The following is a 23,669-nucleotide window of genomic DNA, read 5'->3' as shown; positions in this document are numbered from 1 at the left end:
ATCATAACAGTTTTTTGAAAGCTGTTAAAGTAATGCTCAATCCATTATGGTCAACTAATTACACTTAAAATTGCCTGCAAAGCTTTCCTTTCAGGAAGGCTTTTTTGATAGCAGAAGTGAGGAAAAAAGAAGCTTTTATGTTTCTTTTCTAATCTGGAATTAAAGTAGGTCGAATGGCTTTTTTTGAAAAGTAATTTCTAAAGTATCTCTGCTTAGTAAATATGAGTGCCACTGTGTGAGCCTGGCAGCAAACAGATGATTTATAAACATCTTGTTTGAGGGGCTTATAAAGGCTGTCAGATCTCCAGCTATAGATGTGCTGCCATCTGCTGCACTTACACAGCCCCAAATAAGGCTAAAAATGCTGGGTTTGGGTGCATGGATGGTGATTATTCCCAGTATGGGATGGATATATTCCTTAAGAAACTGGACTAGTGCTTATATTCCAAATCGTTCAGGCTTGTGGGCTCTAAATATGTCAAAGAACTTGGGCTGGGAATAGGTAGGAACAGTGTAGACTCAGTATAGTGAATTATTTGAGTGAGCATCTTATTTTATTCAGCCACTCTAATTTCGTCCTTAATATCTTTAGATAGTTTCTAATATTCTTATATCTACAAGATCTAATCTTGTTTATTTATGCAGAGTTTGTCTTAGACCAAGCCAACTAAATATCTTTATTTTCCCCCCAAACTGCAGATACGTTCCGTGGTCACTTCTTTGCAGCACGAGGTGGAGAGGTTAAAGGAAGAAAACAAAGAAGTTGAAACTGTACGTGCAGGTGGTTTTTTCTTCTTGTCTTTGAAGCTTTCTGTTGTTGAAACACATTTTAGGCTTGTGCTGTAAATCTGAGCTTGCCTCCTGCCAGTGGCACAGCCTGTGCTGCAGTTTAACCTGAGCCTTTGGGGCAGTGTTTTTAAAAGGCAGAAAAGCTGGAAAGCTGTTCTGGTTTTTACTTCTGTACTCACCCACTGGGGCTCTTTCGTGTGAGACTGAGCAGTTCACTGCTTGTTGACAATCATGGGCTTGATTCTTTCTCTTTTTATCTTATTTTTGATGTTTAAATCTGCACTGTGCAGTCACTGGGCTTGAAATGCTCTCTAAATGTCATGGAATATTTGATAGAAATTTACAACCAATTATAATTCAAGCAAATGATACTGCAAGAAAACACTGAAAACATCTGTTTTAACTCTGTTTTTCTGTTTCTAGCTTAAAAAAGAGAGAGAACATTTGGAAAGTGAACTAGAAAAGGCAGAAATAGAACGATCTACTTATGTTTCAGAAGTCAGAGAGGTAAACATAATTGTCCAAGCTGTGTACTCCCTTTTTTTTTTTTTTTTTTTGGTTACCAGTTGGCTGGCAAACTAACCTAGTGCTTAGCCCCTGTGGCTGAGGAGTTTGTATGCTTGTGACCTTAGGCTAGAGCAGCACACTAATAACTGAGCAGAAGAGAACAGGCATACTAAGGAGACAAATCCTAAAACTCTAAACTTCATTTCAGCTCAAAGATCTCTTGACTGAATTGCAGAAAAAACTTGATGATTCATATTCTGAAGCAGTAAGACAGAATGAAGAGTTAAATTTGGTAAGAAGCTTGTTCTCCGTTGGGCACAAACGAGGCTCCCAGCATATGAAACGGAGACTTATTTCAAATCCTGTCTGTTCTGCTAACCTCTTCAGCTTGATATTTTTGTCCATTGAAATCATTTATGTAGTCTTGACTTTTACAATTTGTCTCTTTTCTCTGCTCCTAACAATAGCATGTCTGGTTCTTAAAGGCTTTTTTCCCGAAGTCTGTAAGATTTTCATTCCTGAAACTTCTTGAGAAGATTTGCAGTGTAGGCATATGCAGCAGCAAATGTCATGTCCTTGGAGCAACAAAAGTGGTGCTCTCATTGGTTTAACTGGAGGATAATTCTCTGGTGGTTTTTTTTGTTTTTTTTTTTCCCCCAAAGCTTTTGAGGATGCAGCAGTGCTGTCCGTGCTCTGACTGTGCAGAGCCTTTTCCATCCTGCTCTGTGTGAACAGAAATTGGCCAGACCCAAAGTTGAATTAATTCAGAGTATTCAGCCATTCAGCTGCTGACACCCTGCTGTGGCTGAATGGCTGTGCTGGCTTGGTGCTTGCATGTGTTACAACGTGTTTGGCTAGAAATGCTTCCAGCCAATAATGCTCCTATAGCAGCTTTCTCAAGAAGGACTTTGATTAACAGGATAGATGTGAGGATGCATGGTTTTCCATTTTGAGCCCTTTCCCTTCTCACTTCCTTCAGTGACCTGTTTTTTAAGGCTGCAGGAGCAGTCAGAGCCTTCCTCTGCTTGTGTTTGGCCAGTGCTTTCCTGCTTTTTGAGCCAGAATTTGGGAGGGTTGTCTCTGGCACCATGTCTGTGGGATGATGGGACAACCAGGCTACTGCCACTGGTGTAACTTCGGGTTGAAATAGTTGATTTAGAAAAATAACCACCTCCACAGTAACAATCTGCTTAAGTTAATAGTACACTAGCCTCAGCAAGCAAAGCCTCTCACTCTGAAAGCAAGGGAAATGAGAATTGAATGCATATCTTGGAGTTAATCAGTAAACACTAACCTCTTTGAGGCAACAATTTATTATGTCTGTGCACAACAAAAGCTTAAAAAGCTGAGCTCCCTGCTAGGGCAGCCTGAGTGCAGTGTGATGGGAGTGTGAGGATGTGTTAAACAGCCACCTCCATGCAGCTGGCTCAGGAATCCTGTCCTGAGTGTGTGTGAGTGGCTTTTGCAAGGGGCTGAGGAATAAAAATGATGGGATTTCAGAATGGGTTCCCCACTATTTGAAAGGTAAGCCAGAAGAAGCTGAAACTGCAGAGGAGCTTCCCCAAAATGTGTAAGCCCAGCATTCACCAGCCCAGGTGCTCCAGAGGGGGAAGCCTTCCAAGGGTGAGACAAATACAATGTGTAGGTTTGGAGTCAGTGAGAATTCAGGGCTCTGAGTAGCCCATTGTTCCCTCCTTTAATCTCCTGCTGGCTTCCAGGAAGATTGACAGCAGGAATAGTGAACATTAGCACAGCACACTTCAGAGGCACAAATCCAACAAAATTGGCACTCGAGCTCCTTGTTAGCACTTCTGTTTGAGGCTCAAGCCTCAAGTGCTGTGGCTGGTTCTGTGTGCTGTGTTGAAGAGCAATCAAAATATCCTTTAAAAAACTGTGTATCCTTTGGAAGGCTGCAGTTTAAGTACTGACTGCAGCCAGTGTATGAAGTATTCATCCCTCTTGACTGAAATAGTTTCACTTTTTTGGATTGAATCTAAACACAATCGACAACTTAATATCCCCCTGTCAGTGACTCATGCCTTGATGTGCCATTAACAAACTGGTTAAGTCAACATAGTTGTAGTAAGAGGTGCTTTATTAAGATGACAAGTAGAGCTTTTTAGTTTGCTCAGCAGCAGAGAGACTGTTTAGCCTGCTCTAGGAAGATGACAATCTTCATTTTTGCATATTTGCCCTGAATTACGTTGGAGTCTGGGCTGACTGCCTTGATAATGATGCTGGAGAGGCTGATGCTCCTCCTGGAATGGAGTTGCAAAGTTGAAACCACTCGTAAGGAAGCCAATGCCAACCACGTTTTTGTCTTCTGTAGTTTCCATTCTTTATCTTTACAGATGGAATCTCTCTTCCTTGACTGTCCTTGTAAACCTCATCATACATGTCAACTAATCCAGTGTGTGCAGTAATTGTTAGTAAATCTCACTCCCTTTGCAGTCCATGTGCACTGGGTTAATCCCTGGGACAGACAGATGAGATCTGATTTGCTTTGTTACTATTTTGCAGCTGAAAACGCAGTTAAACGAAACACTATCAAAACTCAAAGTTGATCAAAACGAGAGAGAAAAGGTAGCTGGTGACTTGCCCAAGGTAAGCAGAGACCTTTAGCAGCTGCACATATAAATGTTAGCAAAGCTCTCCATGTCTGGAGTTTTGCAGTGCTGGAGATGATGATTTGAAGGAGGTTGATTTGAGCTGCCTGCCTTGTGGGGTGTTTTGCTCCAGTGGCTGGGACTGTAAGAGCTCTACCTGCATGTCTGCAGAAATGATGAAACTGCAACTAAAAGCTCTGTTTAATCATCCTTCTTGAAAGACTCCTCTGTTCATGATAATTTCATGCCAATAGGAACAAGTGGTGATTTGGGGCTGACAAATAATTCTTTATTGAAAAGAAACCCCAGCCTAACAAAAAGCCCATCCCACAGCCCTCCACCCACACTGCAGCCTGAGGCTTTTAAATCCAGTCTCAAATGGCAGAGGATTGCAAGCTGGTTTACAAAGCACCTGGTGACATATCCACTGTAACTCAGGAGACTGCAAATCCTAAAAGTTATATCTGTGGGGCAAACAGGTGGGTTTCCCTTGCTTTTCCTCCATGTCTGCTCTTACAAGATGGGTTGGAGTGGAAAATCTTGAGGCCTGAGAGGTCTCAGTGCTGACTGTCACTCCAGAAACAAAGCTGTCATGGGAGAATTGATTTATACAGGAATAGCCTGTGGAGTGGCTGGGCTCTGGCTCCAGACTCTGCAACACCTTGTTCCTTCAGCATAGTAAGCAAATGGGGCTGAGTTCTTCCAGGATTGGAGTGGGAAATGCTGTTGGGGGAGCATATCTTGTCCTGGACAGGGATAGATGATCACAAAAGCATTGGAGGAGGTGAGAAGCTAAAGGAAACCCTGCTATAATAAAGAATTTAAAACATTTTGCTCTGGACAGTTACGTTGGGTGTTGACATACAAAGCCAGCTGTGCTGATGTCCATGGTTCATGGTATATTCTACATAAATACAGAGCTGGGGTTAGGATTTTGGAGACCTACAGTAGTGAGATTTATTGCATGATTTTTTTACCTAATAACTTGATGTGAAACTATCAAAGCTTCCCTGTAGGATTGCTCTCAGATGCAGACAGGCTGACATGCAACATGCTGATTGTGAGGAGACATGTCAATCTTGGCAAATGGGTTCGTCCCTGGAGCAAATCTGGCATAAAACAGATTTCCTCCTGAGCAGTGATTTCCTGTGTCTCTGGTGCTCTCAGGGAGATGGGGATTTGCTAATTGTTGTGCTTCCTCTGTTTCTTCCTTTCTTTTTTTTAATAACATCTTTCCCTTACAGGCCCAGGAGTCTTTGGCAGCTCTGGAGAGAGAAATTGGGAAGGTTTTTGGGGATGCCAATGTTATTGAAAACAGCGACGTTTGCACAGACTCGGTGAGTGCTCCCTGGAGCTCCTGCTCAGGGGCCACACAAATCTCAGGCAAACTTTGGGAAGTGAGGTCCAGCAAAGGAACAGGATGCTTGCTGCTGCTGGGTGACTGGGGCTTTGTGAAGATTCCAGTGTTTGCCAGGCCGTTGAGGATTCACTGGGAATTTTGCTGCTGTCTGGATCGTGACCTCCTTCCCGTGGCTCAGATTTGCAAGGAGGGAGGGGAGAGATTCTGGGTTTTTGCTTTGGGCAAAAGTGGGGAGATCCCCAGACTTGTCCCTTCAAGAAGGGAAAAGGGAAGCTAAATATAACTGTGCTGGTGACTAAGTGGGCAGAAAACGCTCTTGGGTTGGCCCTGCTGACATCAGAAAGGCAGTCTTGCACAACCTATAACTCTCAGGCAGAGTTCCTTCTGCTCCTCTGCAGCTGTGGCCAAGAGCCACAACTTCATTTCAGCTGGTCCTGGCTCCTGGCAATTTGTGTTGACCTTGTTGTGGTCCAGCAGCAAAATCTTGCCAAGATGAGTTTCAGTAGTGGCCAGCCCTGAGTGCTGTGGGTGGGTGACTCTGCAGACTGCTGGTGTTCCTGTATCCTCCAGCAATGGGATTCCAGCTTTAGGGTCTGGAATTGGGTGGGCAGTTTTGCAGGTGACTCACCTGAGCCTGTGGGTTGGTTGTGGAGTTGGTGCTCAGAGTGTTGCCCTTAAGACCCCACCTGTACAGGAGGTTGGGGATTTGTCTCTGCCTTTTTCCATCTCTGGAGAAAAGAGCTTTCACAGCAGCTCTGGAATAGCTTTCCAGAAGGCATTTGGGAAGGGGAAGGCTGAAGGAGATTCTCTCCCAGCTCAGTGGTGTCATTGGAACTCATTACCCATTTCTTTCTGAGGGACAGAGTGGAGGAGGAGAGGAGCACTTGCTGATGGGAAAAATAATTTATATCAACTCCTTTTAGCTGCTGAACCTAAGTGGCTTCATCAGCTGTGAGAGGAAGCTCGGGGTCCTCTGAGGAGAGCTGCAGAAAAGCCTTTGTAGTCATGAGCAGGAATGAAATGGCTTTTCCAGGATAATCAGTCATGGATGCTGATGGACTCCTGCACTGGGCTCGCTGTGTCTGAGCCAGAGATGCAGCTGGGCCTGTGAGAATTCAGATGTGGCAACCGTGGGAGCTGATTCCTGTGTTCCTGGGGGAGGCCAGCCGGGTGCTGGGTGTCCCTGTCTGTAGCAGGCTGGAGAAAAGCTCCCCCAGCTCTCTCTGCTGTGCCCTTATGGCTTGTCCATGTGCTGTGTGGGGTCAGTGATGCCATCAGCCATGGCACTCGTGGCTGGTGGCTCTGGGCAGCCCTCCTGAGCTGGGCTGTCATTAGATGTGCCCTGTGGTGGCCCAAACGATCTCCTGTGGCTTAATTGCCTTAACTCACACAACCCCTCTGGCTCTTGCATTGCTCTGCTCTTGCTGCACATCGTGGAGCCCAAGTTTCTGCCAGAATATCCATGGCTTTATTCTAAAGAGGAGTGTGGAAAAACAGTCCTAATAAACCTGCAATTAAGCCTTCATTAGTAAAAATACATTAATTGTCTAAGCAGTGCTCTTGACAGGTAGCCATTGGCAGAGGCTGGAATTAGAACATTATCTTTTCTCCAAGCTGTTTCTGCTGCCTTTTTTTTTTTCTCTTTTTGAGGGGAGAAAAGGAAACTGTCTCCCCAGAAGCCTAAAAACTCAGCAGAAAATAGCTCTGAGATCAAAAAAGAAAGTCTTCCAGCCACTTCCACCTAGCAACAGTGCCTCTTTTTTTTTTTTTTTTTTTTACTAAGGACCTGAAAACACATGTTCGAAAATGAACATATTTGTTCCTTCTGGGTGCTGGAACCAGCCCACAAAATTGAGAAATGATACTTGCATAAACCCTCAAACACACTCAGAGTGTTTTCTTTAGACTCCTTTTCTTTCTATTTAAAAATAGACCATTTGGGGGTTTCTAATCAGCTGCTTTGTCACTTATGGGACCAGCTGATGACTAAAGGGGGCTTTTTAGTGTGCTTTAAGGAAGTCATTTATATTCAGCAGCTTGCTTAGGCACTGAGCTTATTTGGAGGCTTATGTGAAATCTAATGTGCTTTTCCCCCCAAATCTCAGTGCAGGGCACTCCATCACTGGGAACTGGGAATGCCATATGTGTGAAACAGCAGAGGGGAATCTGCCCAGACAGTTCAGCTCCTGTTTTAGCTGCTGGGTCTGGAATCACAGGGATTTCCCCCTGCCATCCTCTTCCTCTCTTCATCCTCATGTCCCAAAGAAGTGGAGTCACAGAATCCTGGAATGGTTTGGGTTGGAAAGGACCTTAAGGACCATCCAGTTCCACCCCCCTGCCATGGGCAGGGACACCTTCCACTATCCCAGCTTGCTCCTAGCCCCATCCAGCCTGGCCTGGAACACTTCCAGGGATCCGGGGGGGCAGGCACAGCTTCTCTGGGTGTGCCAGGGCCTCACCACCCTCACATGGAGGGGTTTCTTCTGAATGTCTGACCTAAATTGTTCATGGAGAGCCCAGGGCTGGGGCTCAGCAGTGGCTGTGTAAGGCAGCTGTGCACTCTGGGTTAGCAGGAGCTGCAGGAGCTGAGCCCAAATCCATTGGGATCTAGGCAGGATTGGCCCCAGGAGGGTTGGGGATGTGCCCATAATTCATGAGTGAATCCTGCCTGAGATTAGTGAGGTCACAAAACAGAAGGGAGATGCAGTAAATGAGGGAGGGAGGGAGGAGCTGTTCCCAGAGGGGGAGCTGGGAGTGGACTGGAGGCTCCTTCCTTGCTCCTGCTGGTTCTGTGCTGCTGCTCCTTCTGGTCAGTGCTGGATTAATTCATCTACTTGGCTTTTCCTTTCCATTTCCATCAGTCTGTATGAGACTGCTAAGCCAAGTCTCAGCCTTGACAGACCTGATTTTCTACTTTAATAGGGCCTAAAACAGGTTAAGGCTACCCTAATACAGATCCCAATGATTTTTTTACAGTAGAAAAGTGTTTACCAGTTGCCCAGGAGTAAGAGCTTTGCTGTAGATTGTTTTGTTCTCTTTTCTGAGCTCAGAGTCGTTTCTGTAATGGTGCAGGTGCTTGAGTTTGATTTACTGCTCATTCTGCATTTCCATCCAAATGGGAGCAGGGAGAATGGCCCTCCCTGAACTCCCTCTAATTTCCCTGGAGCTCTGGGGAGAGATTTGCACCAGCATTATGCATCACTCTCATTCTGTGGGTAACACCAGAGTGGGGCTGAGGGATGCTGAGTGCCTGCAGACACCTCTGTGCTCCTGTGGAGAATTGGGTACTTCTGCACTGCTGACACCGTGGCAGAGTTGCTTATTTTTAGCTGTTAAATTTCAAGGAAAAACTCTCCTGCAGGTGATCTGCATATCTGTGTTCTGAGCTGAAGAAGGAGCAGTAAGGTGTGTGTTGGATGTGGAGTGCTCTGTGCATCTCTGGAGGAGATAATCAATAAAGCTAATAAAACAGGGATTACACAGCACTGTTAGCCCAGCAAGGCAGGGAGGCAGGAGGGGGAGTCCATCTTCCATCAGGAAACTGTGACACTTCCTGATTAATAAACTGTTGAATTCCTAGGAAGAGAAAAAAAAAAGGCATTTATTTTTATTTCAAAACACTAGCTCAGCATTTTCATTTCAGCACAGGAAACTTTCTAGCTTGTGGTAGCTCTCATTTTTCCTTTTCTCTGTGTTTTCTGGTGCTTGGACTGCTTTGTGAAGCCCTCATCCAAGTGTTGCTGGCCAAGTGGGAATTTCCCAGGGGTTTAGAGCAGAGGGTGAATCCATGGGATGGATGTGGGTGGGGAAGGGTGTGGATCTGCAGGCAGCTGTTCCAAATGCTGTTTCACAGCTGGAGCTGCCTTGGGTACTGCTGAGGACACCATCCCACAGATCCTCAGTCACACCCAGCCCTTGGTGGTCCAGGAGTTTTGCAGTTCCAGCTGTGGGGTCAGAGGTGGTCACTGTGCACCCTGACCCGTGTTATAAACCATGTCCGTGGGGGTTCAGCCAGGCTGGGGGGGAAATAACCTTTGAGGCTGGATCAGATGGGGATACCAACACAATTCCTGGAAGCAAGGAGTGCTGGAGTCCCAGGCAGGGAGGGTGGGAGCTGGATGTGCAGGTGATTCCCTGGAACAGGAAAGGGCTCCTTGACTTTGAACCATGTTCTCCTTAAACGTGGCCATAACCCTCTGACTGACAAGAATTGTTCCCATCTGCACCACGAGTTGTAATTTTATACAGAGGATCTAAATCTAGGCTTTCTTGGTAATTAGATTGTAAATGAGTTTTTAATGATTTCTTTTTTTTTTTTTTTTTCCTTCTTCCAGGAATTGAGCGATAAAAGGCGGAATGTGGCAGTGAATCTTACCCAGGATGTGGGTCATCTCAAGAAGCTGCTCGTGTCAATAAGCCAAATGCTGTCAAAGGGATGAGGACACTACAGCCAGGTGGGTGTGGACAGTGGCCTCCCAGTTCAGCTGTTGGGAAGGCCACTGGTGTGTTATGGTGGGACTTTGTTCAAATTAACAATTCTCATGTCAGAATATGAGACATTTTAGAACCAGATCACAGAATCAGTGAATTGCTAAGGTTGGAAAAGGCTTCTCAGACTGTGAGTCCAGCCATTCCCCCAGCTCTGCCAAGGCCAGCACTGACCATGTCCCCAAGTGCCACATCCACATGGCTTTTAAATCCAGGGATGGAGATTCCATCACTGCCCTGTTCTAATACTTGACCATGATAACACTTCCAGTGAGGAATCTTTTCCTAATACTGATCCAAATTCCTCATGCAAATCATAAAAAGCTCCTGGTAGGCACTGGACTTGTTCCTCTCTGGATGCAGCTGTCAGCTGAGATTAATCTGGAGTCCCCATGTCCCTCTGTAGGGATGTAATCCCACTAATCCCACCCTTCCCTTCCACTCCCTGCTGCTTCCTGCAGCAGTTTGCCCCAAGTTTTGTTCTCCCAGAGCCTGAGCCTTTTTTCCTCTTTGTCTGCTCCACCAGCAAACTGTCTGAACTTCCATGCTCTGATTGCTTTGGGATGGAGGATATAAAACAACCCCCTGGGCTTTGACTGAGCTGCCAGCAATGGCTGGCTCTGGGTGTCTGAAGCATCAGCCTGGCATGAGCTCTTCATCCAGTACCAGACATGTGGACAAGGCTTTAATTTTACAATTAAATTGCAATTAAATTGCAATACACAGCCAGCCTGGAAACCTAGACCTTTGTGCTGAAAAAGTGAAATGACCCAGAGTTAGCTGAAGGTTGGATAAGCTCAGGACACTGAACTTTTTAAGGAAGCTGATGTAGACTTGGGTGTGAACTGGGAACTGTCTTGGAGGGCAGCACTGAACAAGGAGTGTCAGAGTTCCCTTTCACCTGCCGAGGATGGGGACTTGTATTCCTGATTCAGGTGGTTTTTGTGCTCCTGCCTTTGTAATTCAGGGGCAGCAGAGCTGGTAGAGGGTGCCTGGGTGTTGAGGTGGGAGGGAGGTGCTGCTGCACCTTGGCCTCTGCTCTGGGAGGCTGTTCCTGCTCAGCCTCCACCCCCAGGCTCTTCCCCTGGGCTTCCTCATGAGCTGACACCAAGGAAATGCAGCTGGGGTGCTGGATTTTCCCTTTGGAGCTGCTCCTCTGACCTTGGTGATTTGTGTTTCTCTTGCAGGGTGAAGTCACGGGGGAATCGTTCATTTGAGGATAGCAGAAGGCATTGTATTATATTTTGCCAAATTAAAGCCTTATTTATGTTTTCACCCTTTCTACTTTGTCAGAAACACTGAACAGAGTTTTGTCTTTTCTAATCCTTGTTAGACTACTGATTTAAAGAAAAAACCCAACTCTGTAGACACCTCCAGAGTTTAGTTTTATAATAAAAACAAACCTGTTTGCATAATTAGACCTTTACATTCCTGGAGAGACATAAACACATAATCTTTTATCTTATTTTGCTCAATAAAACTTGTTCAGAAAACTCCAACGTGGTAAAGTCACCGATGGGAAATGACATTTTAATACTGATGTTGTACACTGTTTTACTTAATTACATTTTTGGGATTAGCTGCCTCTGACTTCAACCTCAAGTAAACACTCCTTTTTTTTTTTTTTTTTTTTTTTTGGTTGCTAATGTAATCAGTTTTTGTAATGGTGTCAGCAAATAAAGGGATGCTATTATTCAAGGTGTTCCTGCTCTCTTCTTTCAAGTGAATTTGGATGACTCAGGTGAGGTTTCTACCTCTCCCCTCCCCAAAATGAGCATCAGGCTGCACCCACTGTGTTTGTTTTTGGGCAAGAGGAGGAGGCACCAGCTTCAGAAGAGACAAACTGGGGAGATTTGGCAACTCCAGAGCGAGTTTTTATTCTAAAGAAAAAATATTAGGGTTTTAAAAAACACAGATTCCCATCGAAGTGCCATATAAATGGTGGTTCTGTTCATGTGTTGTCTTTGGGAAAGATCAGCGAGTGCCAGGGGAGGAGCAGCCGGGAACCCTGGATGTGGCAAAGCCAGGGCTGAGCAGAGAGTGCCCATTCCCCCAGATCCACCCCCTGCATGGGAATCTGGGCTGGGAGGAGTTCTGGGAGAGGGTTTGGGTGCTCTGTTACCTTGTGCTTTGTTGGGAACAAGTGTGGGGAGGGGCTTTGATGGACAGGGATTCCCTGGAGGCCCGGGAAGATCCGGGGGCCCCTCCTCTGTGTCCTGCAGGAACCTCTCAGCCCTGTGGGATTCTGCACTGGGCAAGGTGAGGGGTGGTTTGGTTTTTCAGAACTCTTGAGGATGTGATTATCTGAGGGAAGGCAATAAAACAGGAGTCAGTCATTAATTGGGGGTTAATTGCAGAGGTGAAACGGATCAAACTGCTCACCCTGAGCTGTTCACACTCCCTCTGTGCTATTTTTTAGTTAATAATTTGGCCTTCTCTAGGCAGGAGGTAAAGAAGCCTCTTTATTACATGGTTCCAGTGGTCTGGATCATGCCAAGTCCTGCTGAGAGCTGTGAAATAGCTCAGAAGAGGGAGAAAAAAACTGGGAAATGTGGTTTCCTCACAGCAGGAGCTACCCCTGGTCTCTAGCTGTGTTGTGTTCCATGGAGATGTTATTCCATGGGTTTAAAAGCCAAATGCTATTAGCCTGACCTGTATAGGTGTTCGATGTAGAAAGCAGAAAGACAACTGCAACTACAGCCTGCAACTGCAGATCAAGGAAAACCTGAACCCTGGAGGGTCTCTACACTTGCCCAGGTTGAGGTCAGAGGTTTTACCAGGTGTCTGGACACCTATTTTGGGGTGTAGGTGGCAGTTAAATGAATCCGTGCAGGTGTGACTGGTTTAGAATGATTTTAGAACATAACCCAGGAACGTCAGTGGTGATGGTTTGGGCTGGGGGTGTCCCTGGGGCTCTGATTCTTTCCTGCCCCTCGAGGGAGTCCCCTTGGCCACCCATGCTGGGAAGTTCCTCTGAAGCATCATCCCAATGGGAACTGGGCTTTGCAGGTAAAGTGATGCCGTTTTTTCCTTAAAAAGGTGGGTTTGCAAATGCTGGAGGTGCCTCATTCAAGAAATAAATGCTTTTGGAACAGACAGCAGTGCCTGGAGAGCCTCTGGATGCTGCCCTTGGAGCCTGGCTGTGTCTCCAGGCTCTTGACTTGGGCTTGAGCTGCAGAGCAGGGGGTGAAGGTGCTGCTGCAGTGCTCAGCTGAAAAGGGGAGAGAGCTGCAGCATCATTCCCTTCCTGTCGTGGCAGGAACTCTCCTTGGAGAGGATGGGAGATGTTTTTTGTTACGGAATTTAAGCGCAGGTTTTCATGTCACTTTAGAGGTGTTAAAGGCAGCTGTGCAAAGATCCCCTGGAGAGCTCAGCTGAGCACAGCCTGATCCCCTCTCTGAAGGGTGAGGAGAGGTCAGCCTGCTTCCCCAGGAGCTCCGGGAAGAGGGAAGGATGCTGGTTCATCTCAGTGTCCTCTCCAGCCCTGGATAAAACATCCCTCATCTCCCGTTTGGAAAGCTTTGCCTCGCCGGTTTTGGTCACTGAGAAATCCCTTCTGCTCTGAGCATCTGCCAGGACAAAATGGGATGAGAAAAAAAAATAAATTAAAAATGTGGGAAGCTGATTCATCAGTGCAAAGGTAGAGGTGGTGCTTGGTGTGTTCCCAGGGCCGGGAGCCCCCGGATCTCTGCAGAGCTCCAGGCAGGACAGGACGGTGCCTGCCCGCGCTAGAGGGAGACAATAGCTAATGGATACCGGGATGCTTTTCTTGGAAAAAAGCCCAAAGCGGGATGATCACATGCTGGCAAATGGATTTTTTTTTTTTTAATTTTTTTTTGGTATTTATTTATTTTTTCAGAGGTGATTTGCACTGGGAGAACCCACTTCACAGGAAAGCCATGCTTCCTGTGAGATGCTGCCTGTCCAGCCTGGCTCCTGTACCAACCTGGCTCCTCTTGCTTTCAGCTCCTCATGATCCCTGGAAATGGGAATAGCAGGAGCAGGGGAAGGCTCTGAGATGTCTCCCTGAAGTTGTTCTGCCTCTCCTGAGTCCCCCAGCAGGGCTCTCCCACCCTTTCCCAGCTCTATCTGGCATTTGGGAGCAGCAGGTTGTTTACCCAGGAGCTGCTGCTGGGTTTTCTCAGGCAGTGACTCACTCAGCTATTTATTACTGCCATTAAAAAAGGAAAGCTCATGCAGCTTTAATTCAGCCCCAAATAATTCAGCTGATTTTGCCATAAAAGCCCTCTGCAATGGCACAGCTGTGTGTTGTCCTGGGGGTCCCTGTGTCCCCCTTGCTCCCTGTGTGACCTTGGCTTTCTCCTGCAGCTCTCTCGGGGATGTTTGCAGTTTGGTTTGCACCAAGGATCTTGCCAGGCTGGTTTTGTACTGGGGGAGCTTTTCTGTGGGTCTTGGTGGAAGCCAGGTGGGGGACTCAGGAAAGGCAGCACAACTTCAAAATATCTCTCTCCAAGGAGCTCCCATTGCTCCCCCCTCAGCCCCTGCCTAGCCAGGGCTGAGTGGGGATTCCTAAGGGAGCATCCAGAAGGTGAAAAACACCAGATTTCTGGCAGACTTCAAGGTTAAACATCACCTTCCAGCAAAAACTCTCCTCCATGAGGCCCAGACTGTGCTTGTGCCCTGGCTGGAGAGGAAAGGTTTTGGGGAGGAAGCCTCTGGTGATGCTATGGATTGTAAAGACTCCAAAAGCTTTAAAACAAATTGGAGATAATTGCTACTTTTCCAGCATTCAGGCTTTTCTCACATCCTGTTGGAGCTCTATTTTGCTCTCACAAATCCCTGTGGATCCTCTGCCAGCCCTGGCTGGGCAGTGGCTGTGGGGGGAGCAATGGGTGCTCCTTGGAGGGAGATTTAACCAAATATCTTCACCGAGGGTGTCTTCTCTCCCAGACTTGCTTAAAATAAGGCTGGACTAATTCCTGAAGGCACAGATTTTGCTGGGAGCTCTGTCTGTCACAGGGGCAGGGTTAGAGAGGTGACTCCTCTGGATGTTTTGCTCCGTGACACTGCCAAATTAAACTGGTCAGTAACAGCCTTGAGGAGTTTCCCAAGTCTGTATGAATGGCCAGAAGAACAGGAGAACCCATGGGAATGCCAAGAATTGCTCAGGTGTTCCCTGGGGGAGGTCACCTGTCATGTGTCCCCTTGCACACCCCACCTCTCCCCGTGCTGTGACACGGGGATGTACAAAATTATTTCATTGCTGTTGGAATTTCTGCGTTTCTGTTTTTCCCAGGGCATGTCTGGGAGGGTGCTGGGGTGGCTGTGGCAGTGTCCCTGTTGTGGTGTCCCCTGTGCTGGGGGTGGGTGCAAGGTCTGCTCTCAGCTCTGCATCCACAGCTCAACCTGCACGTGGCTCCTTGGTGCCTGTTTGCAGCTTCCTCTGGGGATGCTTCTATTTCTGGAGTGGTTGCACCTAAAAATACATCTCCAGGCTCCTGGGGAAGCTGGCTCTGCATCATTGAGGAGCTAATTAAACTGAGGGAAACGCAGGCACTCGAGCAGGGCTTATTCCATGTGGCTGAAAATCTTGTGGGTTTGTTTTTTCTTCTGTTTTTGCAGCAATCCGTGTTCCTCTTGCCCTGCATGGGCAAGGTCCAATGGTTTATCCTTCCTCTGTGGGAAGGGCAGGTTTACACCTGGGTGTTTGGGCATTAATGCTTTTTTTTTGGTGCAGCTGTGATCCCCCAGACCCTGAATTTCATCCCCAGCCCCACTGTGACCATGGCAGGAACCCCTGAGCAACCCCTCAGTGGAAAAGGGATGGGGACCTGACAAACAGCTTCAAATTTCACCCTGTACATTTCTGGAGATGTGGGGTTAATATCCAGCTCAGATGTGCTGAGGGCAGTGGGCTTTGGATCTCCAGCTTGGCCATCATAAATTCTTTATATTAACAAAACCACTGTCACATGTGGCTGTGGGTCCTGTTTGTGTCACTGTGGGACCCAAAGCCACGGGAGGATGGAGACTCTGAAGGTTCATGGCCTTTGTGATGTTCTCACAGGACTTATTTGGGTAAAACACCCCTCACCACCTCAACCAGGCATAAAGAAAAGAATGACCCCAAGAGCATTTCAAAGCTCATATTTAGAGCCAGAGAGTTCCTGCAGAACATCAGGGCTGCCCAGGGCCATCCTGGAAGAACCTGATCTCTTGCTTAAGCAAATGGGCTCATCCTAATCCAACCCTATTGAAAACAACCTGAGCTGCACCAGGCTCGGGATATAATTCTTTAAAATCAATAAATATTTCAGGAGCACAGGGAGCTGGTCTGTATCAGCAATGCTGGTCCTGCCTGGTCATTATTAATTCAATGGATGCAGTTGTAAATTGGCTGAGGAAGCACAACAGCTGAAATTTTGAGTGCTGCTTCCCCCCACATGGCTGAGATGATTTGCTGGATCTTCAGTGACTCAGAATGGGGCCCCCAGCCTTCACCCAGGCGTTAAATACAGCAAAAAATTGGTTGTTTTGCACATGCTTCAGTCTGTGTCCTTGGTCCCTGGGTGTATGAAGCTGTGACAGCAGGATTTGGAGTCCCAAACATCAGTTGTGCTTTTTAGGGTGTCTGTCCTGAATCTCCTGCTTTTGGGGCCCTGAGATGGAGTGAAAATCTTGCTGGCTGCCCTGGCAGGGTGGGATCAGTCCCTGCTCCCAACCCAACCAGGTATTTTGTTACCCAGCTGAAACAAAGAGAAACTGATCCCTCTGTCCTGTCCAAGGCTTCTGAAACCTGATGAGGAAAACCAGCAAGAGCAGCCAGTTTGTTGGTGTGTGTGAGAACACAATTGCTCTCTTGAGAATAAGGGTTTGTAGGGAAAAAGCCTGAAAATTGGGCACTCAGGGAATAGGAACTTCTAAATATCATGGAATCACAGAATGGGTTGGGTTAGAAGGGACCTTAAAGATCATCCAGTTCTACTCCTTGCCATGGGCAGGGACATCTTCCACTGTCCCAGGTTGCTCCAAATCCCTTCCAGCCTGGCCTGGAACATTTCCAGGGATCCAGGGGCAGCCACAGCTTCTCTGTGCCAGGGCCTCACCATCATCACAGAATAGAATTCCCAATTCCCGATATCTGATCTTTACATATTATATATTTTTATATGTATAATATAAATGTAACCTCCCTTCTCTCATTACCTTGCTGGGGGGAATAGCTGGGCTCTGGGCTGGTTTTGGGGGGGTTTGGGGTTGCTCTGTGGCTCTGCAGCTGTGTCCCCATGTGGCAGAGTGCCTTTGGTCTGGCCCTGTGGCCCCTGAGGAGATATCTTTTCAAGAGCTTTGCACACACAGTGTGCTTATTTTAAATACAAATATATGGTTCCTGCCGGGCTGGGGGGGCTGAACAGGCAGAAACACAAACTCTCCCCAAGTTCTCTTTGCCCTGAGATTCCTGTTCTTGCTGGTCAGGGTGAGTTCATTGCAAATCTTGTGGTATTTTTCAGGTGAATCTCTCTCTGCAGGGTCCTTTTGGAAGCTGAGGCAATTTCACCCCCTGTAAGTGGGTAAAGGGAGAATCCTATGGGACTCAGAGCAGGAGAGGATCCTCAAGCACTGCATGTTTAGCATGTCCTGTGCCAATAATGGGGCTTGATCCCATGCAAACATCATGTCCATATGGTACACATATATCTCTGTTTATGGGTGTGGGTTTCACCAATAAGGGGAGGAGTTCTGGGGCTCAGGGCCAGGCTGGATGAGGCTTGGAGCATCCTGGGATAGTGGAAGGTGTCCCTGCCCACGGCTGGGGGCTGGAATGAGATGATCTTTAATCAACCCAAACCATTCTGTGACTCTCTAATTCGTAATTTGCCCTTCAGTCTTGCCTGAGGATGGCTAAATCCAAGCATATTTTTTTTTCCCTCACCTTTTGCTTAAAATCCATGTTCCAGGCTCATCTTTTACTAACTAAATCCACCTTTCAGCATTAGCCTTTGCCATCATCCTGGTTCCCCAGGCCCTGCAGCTGACAATAAGCTGCTGTAACAGCAACCAGCATTAACACAAGGGCTACTCTTAATTACAGGAGCTGCTGTTTATCTCCCCAGCTCTGTTTGCTGCTGACAAAAGCCCACTCAGGAGGGGGGTCTCTTGTTAATAAGCTGCCTGTGCACCCCAGCAGTGATATATTGATGTATTTTTAATAAATATTCTCCTTTAAAGGGCCACATATGTATTCTGGGCTAATCCTCTCATTACACGATCGCGGGGCGGCTCCGAGGTCGGCGAGAGTGTGCCTGGCAAAGCTGGATTTCCTATTCATGGCTGGTGCCTTAGATCTTGTACTTCCTGAAGGGGAGAGATGATGAGAGTAATAACGACTCGCTGTGCTAATTATTGTCATCCTTGAAGTTTAGAGGACGGAGGTGCATCGCCTCAATTAAGAAAAACGGGGAGCGATAACCCGATAATAGAGAAGCCTTTCATTAATCAGTCCCCCTGGAAATGGGAGGCTCTGCTGAGGCTTCTCCCTGTCCACCATCACCAAATGCCTTCATTGGGCTGGGATAATAGGGAGGGAAATGGGGATCAAGTGTTGGGATGGTGACAAAGGCTTGTCCTTGGTAGGAACCTTCCAGCCAGGGCTTTGCTCTGTGCCGGGTGGGTGCAGGGGCCACGTCCTTTTGCTGCCTAAGCTGGAGCAAGCCTGGGGTTAGTGGGATGGAAAGGCACATTTAAGCCTCCCTCCGTGCTGTTTACCTTGCTCTTCCACTCGGGTTGCAGGGGCTTTAATTTTGTTAAAATCCGATTAAAATATTCCGTTACCATTTGCTCAGCGGCTGCGTGACAGCGGCTCTGTGTACACTGGGCATCTCAGGAAAGGGAGAAAGGGCTCAGATTAAAGCAGCTAAGCCTGCACAGGCCAGCAACCACACAGGCTTTGAACTGCTGCATCCTCATTTTAGTCAGTTTTCCACTCACTTATGTTTTCCCTACTTTCATCCTTTTTCTCCCATGAAAAAGCCTCCTTTTATGTGAGACCTCCGAGTCTTTTCTTCTGCTGGCTGGGGAGAATGAGGCATCCTGGAGGTAGAGAGGCTTTTAAATCAGGCTGGTACTTTGCAGGATAAAGCATTCCTGGCTCTGTCACAGTGGTTTTCCTTTCCATGGTGGCTCTGGATGGATCCCATGTGCAGGTTGATAAAACAGCACCACAAATCCACAATTTTTTGTTTCTGTCTCCCCAAACCGGAGTGCAGACACTTAACGAAGAGCATTTTATTTAAATTCCTGAAATATTTACACATTGAATGGAGCAATGGTAGGGCTGGTGTGATTCCCCTGACAGTTTTAAGAGGGTCTGGGTGGTTCACATCTTTTCCTACTTGGGTTTAAACTCCTCGGCTACCAGACATGGGAGCAAGTGCTGGAGGCAGCCTTGGCTTTGCAGGAGTTTTCTGCCTGCAGGGAGTTGCAGATGGGACAGGCATCAGCCTGGAAGGGAATTCAGGGAGGGGTGAGCTGTCCCTCACCACTCTCCCAAGGCAGGAATGAGGAGTAGAGCCCCTGGGAGAGGTGTGATGCTGCCTTTGCCCTTTTCCCAGTTGTTTTCGTAATGAGATAGAAGTTTTCCTCACCATCAGCTGGAGGATCACATGGGGAACACGTGTTGGGGGATGCTGCAGCACCCACACCTCCATGGAGCTTTTTTTGGGGACAGGGACAGGCTGCCACTCATGAGCAGGGTTGTCTCCACCATCCTCTTGGCTTGGGATCCTGTTGAGATACCCTGGGCAGGGAAATCACATTTGTGGCTGCTGTCTGTCTGGAAATCACATCTGTGCCGCTGTTGGGTTCTCTGAGAGCTTTTTCTCCACCACTGCTGGGTCTGGGGGCACACCCATCGTGCAGGGATGGGGTTTTGGCAGCACTCCGGGTTTTTTTTTTTTTCCTTCCTCTCACCGTCAGCGAGGGAGCCTGGAGGGGAAGGATTGTCTCCTGTTCTTTGCTGAGGATGCTCAGCTCTGGGGGAGGAGGTGGTGATGGAAATGACTCATCTGTCTGGCGGGTCCCTTCTGCTCAGCGCTGCTCCCACGCGGGAATGGGATGGCTCTGCTCCTTCCTTGGGAAAGGGATTATTCTCCTCCTTCCCCTGGAAGGGGATGGTTCTCCTCCTTCCTGTTATAAATGAGAAACAAAAGTCTCGATATTCAGCAAAATTTAGATTGCTTTATTTGATATATTGATATATTGATATATTGATATATTGATATATTTTTTATTTTATTTGCTCTGGGGAATGTGAGGGGTCACTGCCCACACCACGCCCCACTGAACCCTGGCCTGCAGCTTCTTCTTATGCTGTGGTTTCTTGGTGTAATCAATAATTTTTGTTTTTTAGCTGTCATAATTTTGCCAGGTAAGCAATGGTGGTCGAATAAACATCCTTATCCCAATTCACAAAATCTCCAGTGGTAATCAGTCACAGATAACCATCTGGTCTTTGTAGATAACCACCAGCGAAATTCTGGAAGTCTGGTCCTTAAAATAGACAGCATTGATCAGACAAAGGCAGGAAGGGCTATTGGGAAGTCTGATTTTGCAAGCTGCTAGTAGATACAACTTATTTGGAAAACATAACATAATATAACAAGATTATTTAAAACAGAATTATTTTATCATATAATTTCCTTTATCACGTGTCCATGCTTCACTTCAGAGCTTAGTATTCTGGTTTATACAAACCCCAATACTTTTGTGATTAACACGAATCTTTTATCAATTATCACATTCCTCAGGCAGATGATGGTTCTCCTCCTTCCTCTCAGGGGAACAATGAAGCTGTCAGAGCTGTTCCCCCTGCAGCCCAGAGATGCCTTCAGGGCGAGCAGGTTGGAACTCTGGGGTGGCACCGTGGCCCTCCAGTGCCATCACGCATCTCCCAGCCCTGGAGGTCTGTGGTTTTGTGCATCACCTAAAAGAAAATTAAAGGTCTTTGGGCAGGGTAAGAAAAGCTCTTCAAGCCCCCTCCAGCCCGGGGGCTGGGCAGGGTGTAGTGATGCTTTCTGGTGGCCTGCAACACGGGATATCCTGAGCCACGTGTGCTTTCCATATGTTTAAAAACCATCCATAAGCTTTTCCTGTCCCTGCTGGAGCTCCCTGAACCGTGGTGTCCTGAGGCAAGGGGATCCATTGGTTAAACACCCTCACTCCTAGGGATCCACTGTTAAATCCTGCTGGCCCTGTGCTTGCAACCCCAAACGTGAACAAAGCTCTTAAAGCCTGCAGGATTTGTTCCAGAAATTCCTGGCGTGTTTCAGCAGCTCCTGGGAACTGATTTCATATTTTGTACAAATGTTTCCCTGGCCCCTGTGAGCAGAAGGCGAGCGAGCAGCTCGTGCAGCAGCTGCTGGTGTCACAGCTGATTTTAGCCCAAATTTGGCAGCTCTAAGCTCTTCAGTTTCTCCATCCCTCCCAGCAGCAAGGTTTCATTTCTCCATGGGTTCAGGCACCAGAATGAGTCCCAGGAGTTTGGAGCAAATTGTCATGAGCAGGCACAGAGAAATCAGCGTCAGCCTCTCCTCAGGGCTGCTGTGTGCTGCTCCAACCCAGCTGTCCCAGGGGTTACAGGTGTTGGGTGAAGCAGCAAAGCCTGGATGCTTTCCATAAGCTGTGGGAGAGCCCCCCAAAGGTGTGGGTGTGGGGAGAGATGCAAGGGGATTGGCATTCACAGCTGAGCCAGTGGTGATGGCCTTGGGACAACGCATTTCTCCAGGTTTCTCCATATCTGAATTCCCAGCCAGTGCCAGCTCCTGCCCTTCTCCAGTGTCTGCTGATGCCTTGGCAGCAGCCAGGCAGCTTTTTAGCTCCAGGATTTTGCCACTGACATTTTGGGATTAGAGGGAAACTCCTACCTGTGAACATCATCCATCCATCCATCATCCATCCATCCATCATCCATCCATCCATCCATCCATCCATCCATCCATCCATCCATCATCCATCCATCATCCATCCATCATCCATCATCCATCCATCCATCCATCCATCCATCATCCATCCATCATCCATCATCCATCCATCCATCCATCCATCCATCATCCATCATCCATCATCCATCATCCATCCATCATCCATCCATCCATCATCCATCATCCATCATCCATCCATCATCCATCATCCATCCATCCATCCATCCATCCATCATCCATCATCCATCCATCATCCATCCATCCATCATCCATCCATCATCCATCCATCATCCATCATCCATTATCCATCATCCATCCATCCATCCATCCATCATCCATCCATCATCCATCCATCCATCCATCCATCCATCCATCCATCCATCATCCATCATCCATCATCCATCCATCATCCATCCATGCATCCATCCATCATCCACCATCCATCATCCATCATCCATCATCCATCATCCATCATCCATCCATCATCCATCCATGCATCCATCCATCATCCATCCATCATCCACCATCCATCATCCATCATCCATCATCCATCATCCATCATCCATCCATCATCCATCCATCATCCATCCATCATCCATCCATCCATCCATCCATCCATCCATCCATCCATCCATCCATCATCCATCCATCATCCATCATCCATCATCCATCCTCCATCATCCATTATCCATCATCCATCCATCATCCATCATCCATCCATCCATCCATCCATCCATCCATCCATCCATCATCCATCATCCATCCATCATCCATCATCCATCATCCATCATCCATCATCCATCATCCATCATCCATCCATCCATCCATCCATCCATCCATCATCCATCCATCCATCATCCATCATCCATCATCCATCATCCATCCATCATCCATCCATCCATCCATCCATCCATCCATCCATCCATCCATCCATCCATGTCTCCATGTGCTCTCAGCTCTTTCCACAGCCCCGGGACCCTCTGGCCTTTTGGCTGTGTTTTGTTAGGAAAGGTGAGCACTGATATTATCTCCAGATTAATTTTTTTGAGAGGAGGGTTATTTATAAAGGGTGGCTCGATCTCAAAAGCCTATTGTGGCAAATAGTAGGCTGCTTGTGTGGCATCCCTGAATAGGAGGGGTGTTATCCCGTCCCCATGACAACGAGCATTTGAATTAAGAGCCGTCTACTCGGAACAATTTGCTGTCACATGGTTCGGAGGAAACACTTTGAAACCCTTGTAGTTCTTTTCAATAGGCTTGATTGTTAGCGTCTCCCAAACGTAATCATTAACAGGGCTCTGCAACAGATAATTACTGTGCTTTGCATTTTTCTGCCCGGCGCAGCCCCGGGACTCCACTCGCCCTGAGCTCCTTCTCCTCCTGGAGGAGGTTGGATCAGGGAAGTGGGTGATGGATTTTTGGCCGGCCTGAAATATTTGGGCAGTTTGGGGCAGCGGCCGCAGCGCTCAGCGATGGATGGTTTGGAGGGAGACAGGCTGAGCTCTGCTCCATGGAGTGACCACGGGATGTTTGGGACTTTCTCTCCTTCCCTGGAAGATCCAGGTTGGAAATATCCAACTCCCTGCCACCTATCCTTGACCACGGAAAAGGAGTTTAACACAGATCCTGGTGCTTTGCCTAATTTCAGAGTTTGGTGAAGGACAGCTGAGTGCTGACTGTGCTCCTCAGTGCCTGGAGGAGCCAACCCTGGCTACTCCAACATCAGCAAGAGAAAGAGAAACTGAATATATAAAACACAAACGTGTCCTTTGGTGGGGGTTTGTTTTAATTTTGGGGTGATTTTAGAGGTTTTATTTCCTACTCAGTTTGTATTATGCAGGTGAGGAGGAGACTCATTTTGCATCCCAAGGCAGGACCACCTGCGGGATGCTGCCGGCAGGAGCCAGCATCCCGGAGTGCAGCACTCTTCCCCCAGCCACCGTGGTGAACTGGGAGCACTGGTGAGCTTCTTCTGGCTCA

At 47.4% G+C, this 23,669-nt stretch overlaps 1 protein-coding gene across 17 annotated transcripts in view; it reads left to right on the top strand.

Moving 5' to 3' along the window:
• Positions 1 to 11,443, top strand: part of KTN1 (kinectin 1) — a 74,703-nt gene extending 63,260 nt beyond the window's left edge. For 11 of the 17 annotated variants that reach the window (XM_088166385.1, XM_088166380.1, XM_014871425.2 and 8 more), the window contains 7 exons: positions 700 to 771; positions 1,213 to 1,296; positions 1,505 to 1,588; positions 3,817 to 3,900; positions 5,147 to 5,239; positions 9,597 to 9,716; positions 10,938 to 11,443. In XM_088166385.1, the coding sequence (XP_088022511.1) occupies positions 700 to 771; positions 1,213 to 1,296; positions 1,505 to 1,588; positions 3,817 to 3,900; positions 5,147 to 5,239; positions 9,597 to 9,701 (522 nt within the window). In that variant the 3' untranslated portion in view covers positions 9,702 to 9,716; positions 10,938 to 11,443. The remainder of the gene's footprint in view (positions 1 to 699; positions 772 to 1,212; positions 1,297 to 1,504; positions 1,589 to 3,816; positions 3,901 to 5,146; positions 5,240 to 9,596; positions 9,717 to 10,937) is intronic. The other 6 variants (XM_088166387.1, XM_088166388.1, XM_088166386.1 and 3 more) reach the window with 2 other exon arrangements.
• The last annotated feature ends 12,226 nt before the right edge of the window (positions 11,444 to 23,669 follow it).

Source organism: Sturnus vulgaris, chromosome 6 (assembly GCF_052056855.1).
Source record: "Sturnus vulgaris isolate bStuVul1 chromosome 6, bStuVul1.hap1, whole genome shotgun sequence".
Taxonomy (NCBI): domain Eukaryota; kingdom Metazoa; phylum Chordata; class Aves; order Passeriformes; family Sturnidae; genus Sturnus; species Sturnus vulgaris.
The sequence above is the reverse complement of the archived record's forward strand: the minus strand, read 5'-3'. Positions and strand labels throughout refer to the sequence as shown.